Source organism: Oncorhynchus clarkii, chromosome 23 (assembly GCF_045791955.1).
Source record: "Oncorhynchus clarkii lewisi isolate Uvic-CL-2024 chromosome 23, UVic_Ocla_1.0, whole genome shotgun sequence".
NCBI lineage: Eukaryota > Metazoa > Chordata > Actinopteri > Salmoniformes > Salmonidae > Oncorhynchus > Oncorhynchus clarkii.
This window is the reverse complement of record NC_092169.1, coordinates 19,468,436-19,477,995: the sequence shown is the minus strand read 5'-3', so window position 1 is coordinate 19,477,995 and position 9,560 is coordinate 19,468,436. Positions and strand designations below refer to the sequence as shown.

General features: G+C 40.1%; 1 protein-coding gene across 3 annotated transcripts in view; it reads right to left on the bottom strand.

Annotated features, from left to right (window-relative positions):
• Positions 1-4,193: 4,193 nt before the first annotated feature.
• The window catches only part of LOC139381159 (GDNF family receptor alpha-1-like), a 124,753-nt gene continuing 119,386 nt past the window's right edge, over positions 4,194-9,560 (bottom strand). For all 3 annotated transcript variants that reach the window (XM_071124520.1, XM_071124519.1, XM_071124518.1), the window contains 2 exons: positions 7,644-7,691; positions 4,194-6,815 (listed from right to left, as the gene is read on the bottom strand). In XM_071124520.1, coding sequence (XP_070980621.1) covers positions 6,660-6,815; positions 7,644-7,691 — 204 coding nt within the window. In that variant the 3' untranslated portion in view covers positions 4,194-6,659. The remainder of the gene's footprint in view (positions 6,816-7,643; positions 7,692-9,560) is intronic.

Sequence of the window (9,560 nt, the reverse complement as noted above, 5' to 3'; positions counted from 1 at the left end):
ATCACAGCCATTAAACGATGTAACTGTTTTAATGTCACCATTGGCCTCATGGTGAAATCCCTGAGTGGTTTCCTTCCTCTCTTTGGAGTGACTGGGTGTACTGATGCACCATCCAAAGTGTAATGAATAACTTCATCATGCTCAAAGGAATATTCTGCATTCTTTTTTTTTGTTTACCCATCTACCAATAGGTGCCCTTCTTTACGAAGCATTGTAACACCTCTGTGGTCTTTGTGGTTGAATCTGTGTTTGAAATTCACTGAGCACCAAGTGAGTCCATGCAACTTATTATGTGACTTGTTAAGCAAAGTTTTACTCCTGAACTTATTTAGGCTTGCCATAACAAAGATGTTGAATACTAACTGACTCAAGAAATTTCAGCTTTTCATTTTTTGTTATTCATTTGTGAAAAATGTCTAAAAGCATAATTACACTTTGACATTATGATATATTGTGAATTTTAAATTCAGGCTGTAACACAATGTGGAAAAGGTCAAGGGGCGTGAATACACTATATATACAAAAGTATGTGGACACCCATTCAAGTTAGTGGATTAGTCTATTTCAGCCATACCCATTGCTGACGGGTGTATACAATTGAGCACATAGCCGTTCGCAGTAGAATGGCCTTACTGAAGATCTCAGTGACTTTCAAAGTGGAGCTTGCCACCATTGTACCCTAGAGCAGTGGAAACAGGTTCTCTGGAGTAATGAATCACGCTTCACCATCTGGCAGTCCGACTGATGAATCTGGGTTTGGCAGATGCCAGGAGAACGCTACCTGCCGCAATGCATATTGCCAACTGTAAAGTTTTGTGGAGGAGGAATAATGGTCTGGGGCTGTTTTTCATGGTTCGGGCTAGGCCCCTTAGTTTCAGTGAAGGCAAATCTTAACGCTACAGCATACAAGGACATTCTAGACGATTCTGGGCATCTAACTTTGTGGCAACAGTTTGGGGAAGGCCCCTTCCTGTTTCAGCATGACCATGCCCCCGAGCAAAAAGCGATGTCCATACAGAAATGGTTTCCAGGCCCAATCGCCCAACATCAGTGCTCTAGTGGCTAAATGGAAGCAAGACACCGCAGTAATGTTCCAACATCTAGTGGAAAGCCTTCCCAAAAGAATGGAGGCTGTTATAGCAGCAAAGGCTGGACCATCTCCATCTGAATGCACATGATTTTGGAATGAGATGTTGGATGAGCAGGTTTCCTCCTGCTTTTGGTCATGTAGTGTACTTTCTGAAGGCACTTTACAGCAACCCCAAAGTGACATGTTTATTAATAGATGTGAACTGATGCCTGTGGAAAGTGACTTGAAATGTTTGCATCTTTTCAGTTTTTACATCCTATTAAGTAGTTTCAGAAATTACTGGCAGACTGTACATTTGTGGATATGAATAATCATCTGACGACGATGCTTAAAACCTGTTTCCCCCTTACTTTTTCACAGACTAAATATAATACCAGCACTTTTTTTAGAATAGACATGTTCTATGCAAGGCCAGCTTCAGAGAGGTTGGGTTAAATGCAGAAGACATGTTTCAGTTGAATGCATTCAGTTGTACAACTGACTAGGTATCCCCCTTTCCCTTCATACAACGTTTGTTTCAATAGGACTTCTTTGAGAAGCCAGCTCATCTAGTTCACCAAGCTCCTCCTTAGACCAGTCTTATACAATATTATTTTGTTAGACTATCTTAGCCTTGATTATTGCCTGAAAAAATGTACTTCAGTTTATAGTCCACTGTTTTCTCGAAGTGCAGTTAAACGGTCATCTCCCTAACCAAGGTTCCTTGAGGTCAATAATATGTAATGAAGCCTCCTCAAGGTTAGGTCAATTACCTAACGTGGCAGGCGTAAAAGAAAAGCCTACATACTGGTCTTCACAAGAAGAAGAAACTGTCAGGGGAGGTTCTCTTCTGCACTGTTCAACCAATCCAGTAAATGTGGAGGAGGAGTTATGATGGAGTGTCACATTATTAACATCCAAAAGCGGAAGTCTCTTTCCATTTCGGCAGAGGCTCGAGTCAACAGACTAGTCTTTAGAACTTCTTAATAAGCACATCTCCAATGTGAAATGCAGTTTTACTCTCGCTATCAAAAATGTTATTCCCTACATTTAGGGGAACTAATGTTCAATATATTTCTTTTACAGTTCCCCTTTTTGCTGGAGGGCTTTAATTTCAAGGTTGTGCATTGCATTTGTTTGACATTAATAAAACATTTTCTGTTTGTCTGAAAGGGCATTATCCTCCTTTAACCCATGCCATTTCCAATCTTTTCTCTTTTACAGGATATGATTGGAAATATTGTGCGTGATGGGAGCCCTAGTTACATAACATTGGTGTTATTCTTTGGAACACATTCCATTCAACCTCAGCTGATACATATTATTCTCAGAAATCCAGAATTAAAACCTTTCAAAATCGCTTCAGATGCTCGATCAATGTTACGTGCGTCTGTCCACTAGAGATTAGGGAATGTTGTTTTGTCTTCTGTAAGAGGACTGGATGAATATAAAAGGCACATATCAACCAAGCACTTGAACTTAATTGTAAGAGCTGATTCTCGCCACCAAACCAGCATGAACATCATCAGTGCATCCTTTCAACATCACTCAGACAGTCCCATTTCAATGTGTTTGTCACAGCTGCTGCTGCATTCTGTCAAAGTCTGTATAACATGTTCTAACATATTGTCTCAGATTCATTATTTCTGTCCATGAATAAAATGCCTGCAAGAAACATACTTACATGGAGTACCAGCTGGTATACTGTTGAAACAACCACACCAGTGACATTTTGAGTTGATTTCAGAAAAAAACTATGTAACAACATGTGATGTAATAATTGTGAAGCATTCCCTAATCTGTGGGATTTGAAAGGTCAACCCCGTTGGCTGTCTTTCTACCCCATTCCAGCTAAACAACCCCCTCCTAGTATGATGTCCAGAGAAAGGCCATACAGCCATTACATACTATTTCCTGCTCCATTGTGGAAAAGTGCATGCATGAAATTGACCCTCCCTTCTCAGTATTGTACTTTTTTCCTGTATTTGTGCATTGAAGCTTATCTGTTTTTTGCGATTCATGTTTTGTTCCTAGAGTATTTCAAGTGGGATTGACTTAAATTTGTCCAGAGGTGTTCTGAGAATGTTCCCTAATCTAGGTTCAGGGCCAGCGAACAGTCAAACACTTTCAGAACTTTCTTATGTTTCTCCCTCTCTAACTTTAAACATCAGCTGTCAGAGCAGCTTACTGATCACTGTACCTGTACACAGCCAATCTGTAAATAGCACACCCAACTACCTCATCCCCATATTGTTATTTATCCTCTTGCTCTTTTGCACCCCAGTAACTGTATTTACACATCATCAACTGCACACCTATCAATCCAAAGGTAATGCTAAATTGTAATTATTTTGCCTTTACGGCCTATTTATTGCCTTACCTCCCTACTCTTCTACATGTGCACACACTGTACATATATTTTTCCATTGTGTTATTGACTGTACGTTTGATTATGTGTAACTCTGTGTTTTTGTTTTTGTCACACTGCTTTACTTTATCTTGGCCAGGTCGCAGTTGTAAATGAGAACTTGTTCTCGACTGGCCTACCTGGTTAAGTAAAGGTGAAATAAAAAAAATAAAAAAATAAATGTTTGATTCGTGACACAAAGAGAATGTTTTCCTTTTGACATTGTCAGACATTTTCCCCAAATGTCCTGGGAACATGTGAGCTGTTTATCTGACATGGTAAAGCCAAGGCTGATGTCCTCACCTGGAACCGGTCTTCATCTCAGCATGTCATAGATAAACTATTATGTGTCAACACGATCAATCTTTTCAGCACAGCTCCAGATTCCACAGCTCACACAGTTCAGTCTCAGGTACCAGACAATGGCTACACATGTCTATTTATGCAGACAGATTCACCGTCCTTGAATCAGTACTCTCTATGGCTGCGTTGACCAATCACATAAGATCTTTTCGCATTAGATCTTTTTCAGAGCTGATGTGATTGGCCAAAAGACTAATTAGTGGAAATAAATACCTGAATTGAATTGGGCTGCATGTGTATGTTTCTCTCTCTCAGTCTCTGTGTTTGCCTCTTTCTCTCTCATACAGCCAGCAAAACAGGGTTATAACAGGCCACAGAATAACCCCCCAAGGAATAAAAAAAACAACCCCACTGTTGGATGAGTCAACATTTTAATTATCATTTTATACAATAGATTGTACATTTTCACAGGCTATAAGTAACGTGGATAGCTGAGGGATTGTTTGTTTCCAATCAGTATAAACATTGCAGTTCGTTTTCTTTTAGTTAAACAACCAATGTGATGCAGATGAATACAAATACTCTTGGGGTATTTTATGTCTTCACCTGCCACTTAGTGGGCTCGTTATCCTCCCTCCCCCACAGATTCCAACACATTCATCCTCTGTCTCTGTGAAATATCAGCAAACTAACTGCAGATACCAATGTGTTAAACCACCCAGCTGCCTCGGATCCCATAGATCAAATGATAGTCTATATCCTTTATTGCATTTCCTATCAACCATGCGATATTATGAACTTTAACCTCTGTGTACGGTCCTATATGCTCCTTACTTGTGCAGGATGTAGCAGTTTAATAAATTAAGGCCAAAATAGTAAAAGATAGAGAAAAAAATAACAGGGTATTTGCCAAAAAACAATATATTTAGGCAACAGCATAAATGTAACTGTGGTAGAATATTTGTTTGCTTAGGAAATACAATAGGAGAGCTACATTGATATCTTCATTTACATTAGTTCCTTCATATGTTTGTGGGCAAGTACGTAGCTTGTTGTAAAACAAAAATGCTATTGTTTAATTTGATGTATTTTACAGGGAATCTGAATCTGATAAAATTGGTTGAATATTTGTTTGCTCAGGAAAAACAATAGGAGAGCTACATTGATATCTTCATTTACATGAGTTACTTTATACGTATTGTGGCAAATATATTGCTTGCTGTAAAACAAAAATGCTATTGTTTAATTTGATGTATTTTATAGAGAATCTGAATCTGATCAAATTGCTCACAGTGCTCCTGAATAGAAGATTATAATCAGACATTTCTAGTCCAATTACTGTTTCAATCAAGTACATACATATATAATTTTAATGCCCAGTAAATAACATGTAATATATATTATGTTTTGAAAAGCCACACGAACCCAAGCAGCATGTCATAAATGCTTTAAAATGTCCGAAGGCTAAAGTAATTTGCTGCACATGCCACATGTAAGTGTGAGGTGACTGTGTGTTGGGTGGTCCACATGAGCAAATTATTACTTCAAATGTATATTTTTATTTGCACATTTCATTTGAGAGTTAAATATGATTATGTTACAAGTTTGATACTTTCTCAGCGATTCTCAGGAGACATACAAAATGCTACAATATACATACATGTTCTGCGTCAGCTGGACTCAGATGCCAATCGTTATTTATAAGCCTTCGCTCCAATAAGATTGATCTGACAACACATTGAGCAGATGTATGCTAGCCTATTGAATGATTGTGTGTAAACAACAAAGCTTTGATCATGAGAATCAATCTCTCGTGAGCTGATACAATTCTTAAAGTCATCATCTGTACGGCTGTTGCCAAGAGCTCCACAGCTCTTTACGATGCTTACAAGAGCAGTTAGAGTCCAGCGCCCACATACTCATTCAGGTAGGAATGTGTCTACCAGAAACCCTACATCCATTCCTCCCTTTCATCCAGTATCGAGAAAATATGTCAAACTACTTTGAAAGACCAAAACAATGTCCAATTCCACCATGTACAATCACCATATCACCCAACCCTTCACTCATGTACATTTTAGAGAGCCTTTACATGTGGGTGTGAGTGTGTACTGTATGTGTGTGCTGGTCTTTGCGCGTGTGCTTTTTGCATGCGTGTATGAGCCTGAGCTACAATGTCAACGTGAGCTCTTAATATGTGTGTTTTGCTGCAGCAGGCTGAGTTGGTGACACAAACGTGGCACCCAACAGAATACGGGGTTCTTTAGCCAGGTTCTAAAGCCAAGATTTTGTGGTCTAGCCATCTATACTGTCTGAGCTCTGTGCCAACATAGCTCCATCCACATCTTCAAATTCTTTCTTCTCAAATGTGAAAGGATGGCAGACACCATATCAAAACACACACGCACACCACAGAAGAGATATATTGAAAAAACTGCCTACCTCATGTAAACCATTGCGATCAAAGTGATGGGGAATTTTTGCCTCAGCCTCAACACACAAGCTCACTTGGATAAAAGCGCCTGCTTAATGACAATACCATTATTAATACAATAGATCCCATGTGACGGACTCGTACCAGGAACTGCCCAAAAGCCACCAGCCATTGTGTATTTGAATGTAGCAATGCATTCTCATGATCGCCCAGTGACCGACATAGAAGCTTTTCCCTTCATAAAACAAAAACGAGAGAAAACAGAGCAAAACTGAGTTACACTGAGATCACTTTAGCACACTTCAACGTAATGCTTCTTCAAACTAGAATTAAAAAAGGAATCAGAGAGAAGGGAAAGAAAAATACAACAGGTGTACTGGGAACAGAGAATATAATTTCTTCTTTATACAAATTGAGTCTGTCCATGTTTTTGAAATGCAGCATGGCTACAAGACTGCTGCGGGGTCGAGCGCTGCCAGGGTGCAGTGTAGCAGCACGGCCAGCAGGAGCAGCAGTGAGTATAGGTGTGCCTGAGATGACGGCAGCCCGGCTGAATTCCTGGAGATGGAGTTGGATATACCAGGGTCGTCGATCTGTGGGTCCTGCGGAGGGAGGGACAGAGCATTGAAACAACTTGACAAATCATAACGATCAGTTTTTCCCTGGTTGCATCAAAAACCTGCATTTAAAGTGTCCACATTCATGATCTCTTGGGGCTACACGCAAAACACTATATCAAAAACACATTTTCAATTAGAGAAAGGTGACAATCCAAACCAAATTAGAAAGTCTTAATAACACCACAAATGTGTGATTAAATTGGCAGACTAGACTGGAAAGATGAAAAAAAAGAACTTTGTTTTAAGAACTAAAATGCCAGGGTGGCTCTGTCATATCCATGTGTTGCTTTGGAGGTGAGATGAAAAGCTCTTTGATGCACTAATGAATTGCAGAGCTGAAAAGGGGCCATGTCTTCTCAGGCTGTTTGAACCTGCCACTGCCTCCTTAAATGTCACTCCATGGAATAATGCAGCTTTATTATGTACAATGACATTTACTGAACTTTGAAGAGCACTAGATAAGCAATGCTCACATTTCAGCCCAGAGGACTACAAAGACCATGGGCATGTGTGCAGAAGAGGTCGCCTTGACTTCTTTATGTGGGTCTGTGTCATGAGGTTAGGGTCCAAGTAGTAATTACCTTAGTCTTTCCTCTTAATTGAAAATCTACACTACTGTTCATACGTGGTTTTACATAGATCACGACTGGTTAGGTAGGACCTACTCACATTTTCTGGATAGGTCATATGGTCAGGAAAACCTCCTGGTCTTAGTCATGACGAATTGTTAGTTGATAGTTATGGCTTAAAGTTAATATTTCTTTCTCAAACAAGGTTCATTAGGATAATCAAACTATGCTCTCCACTTACCACGCAAAGCACCCCATCAATTGAGATGTTAGACTTCAGTTTCTGTGCCTGTAAAACCAAGAGAAACATGGTCAAAACCACCATACTGTGTGTAGTAGGAATTTATGCGCTCGTCAAAGTGATTGTAAACAGTGATGGACCATGGGTAGTGCTCAACATCAGTGATTTGTTGCTTTGGAATAATATAAAATATATATGCCATTCAGAAGGAGCTTTTATCCAAAGTGACTTAGTCATGTGTGCATACATTTTTCGTATGGGTGGTCCCAGGAATCAAACCCACAATCCTGGCATTGCAAGTGCCATCCTTTACCAACTGAGCCATACAGTACCATTTTCTACTAAAAATACATGTCGTCATTGATTCTCATACAGTTTTTCGATTCAGTGGTTACAGATGACTTCCTGGACCAGGTTGTATGAGGAAACGTCTCTGGTCACAGTTAAATCTCAGCGCTTTTCCACTTGTAAATCCTTTTATTTATAATGTGTCTCGAACAACAGCTTGGCTGCTCTAGGTAATGTCGTATGATGAGGCCGGTCATCTGGTATTTGCAGGACCTCAAGTGGACAAAGACCTTGAAGGGAAACTGCTGTGGTCAACAGTGAAACAAAAGTGATGATTTACATGACAGGGTTGCGTTCAGTCCCCTATGTGAGCCAGTCACTCTAATGCTTTACAATACTTCCCGTTTTCCATTTGGTGGGAGCTAGAAAAAACTGTGTGTGCATGCGTGTTTTCCTGTGTGTGTGTGTGTGTGTGTGTGTTGTGGGGATGTAGGTCTGACAGTATAATATACTGAACAAAATTATAAACGCAACATGCAACAATTTCAACGATTTTACTGAGTTACAGTTCATATAAGGAAATCAGTCAATTTAAATAAATAAATTAGGCCCTAATCTATGGATTTCACATGACTGGGCAGTGGCACTAACCATGGTTGGACCTAGGAGGGCATAGGCCCACCCAATGGGAAGCCAGGCCCAGCCAATCAGAAGTAATTTTTCCCCACAAAATTGCTTAATTACAGAGAGAAATACTCCTCAGTTTCATCAGCTGTCCGGGTGGCTGGTGTCAGACGATCTCGCAGGTGAAGAAGCTGGATGTGGAGGTCCTGGCCTGACGTGGTTACACGTGGTCTGCGTTTGTGAGACCAGTTGGACATACTGCCAAATTCTCTAAAACAAAGCTGGAGGTGGTTTATGGTAGAGAAATGAACATTAGGTTCTCTGGCAACAGCTCTGGTGGACATTCCTGTAGTCAGCATGCCAATTCCCCCAAAACTTGAACATCTGTTGCATTGTGTTGTGTGACAAAACTGCACATTGTAGAGTGGCCTTTTATTGTCCCCAGCACAAGGTGCACCTGTGTAATGCTCATGCTGTTTAATCATCTTCTTGATGTGCCACACCTGTCAAGATTATCTTGGCAAAGGTGAAATGCTCAATTACACTAACTTTTTGTGCATATGGAACATTTCTGGGATCTTTTATGTCAGCTCATGAAACATGGGACCAACACTTTCCATGGTGTGTTTATATTTTTGTTCAGTATAAATGAAAATCCAGGCCGGTTTCTGTTACTGCAAGAGCCATGGGGAATATGGCACAGGGCAGGCATGATAATGCAGTAATTCAGCGAATCTGGACTATTACAAAGTGTTTATGTGGAGTAATATGTACTTTGTGAAGATAACACATTAAGACCAACCAACTTGGCAATTCAAGTTAAACTGATAACTTGTCCTGATCAGTGTAATGTGGTAGTGTAGAAGACAGTGCGAGGGTGTGTGGATTTGGCTGTAGTGGGCGTTGGATGGGACACAGTAGAGGGAAATTATAGATGTTTGTCATTGCCCACTGAATGGAATCCAGAGCTGTCGCACAATTAATTTCTCTCCCGCTGGCCTAAAC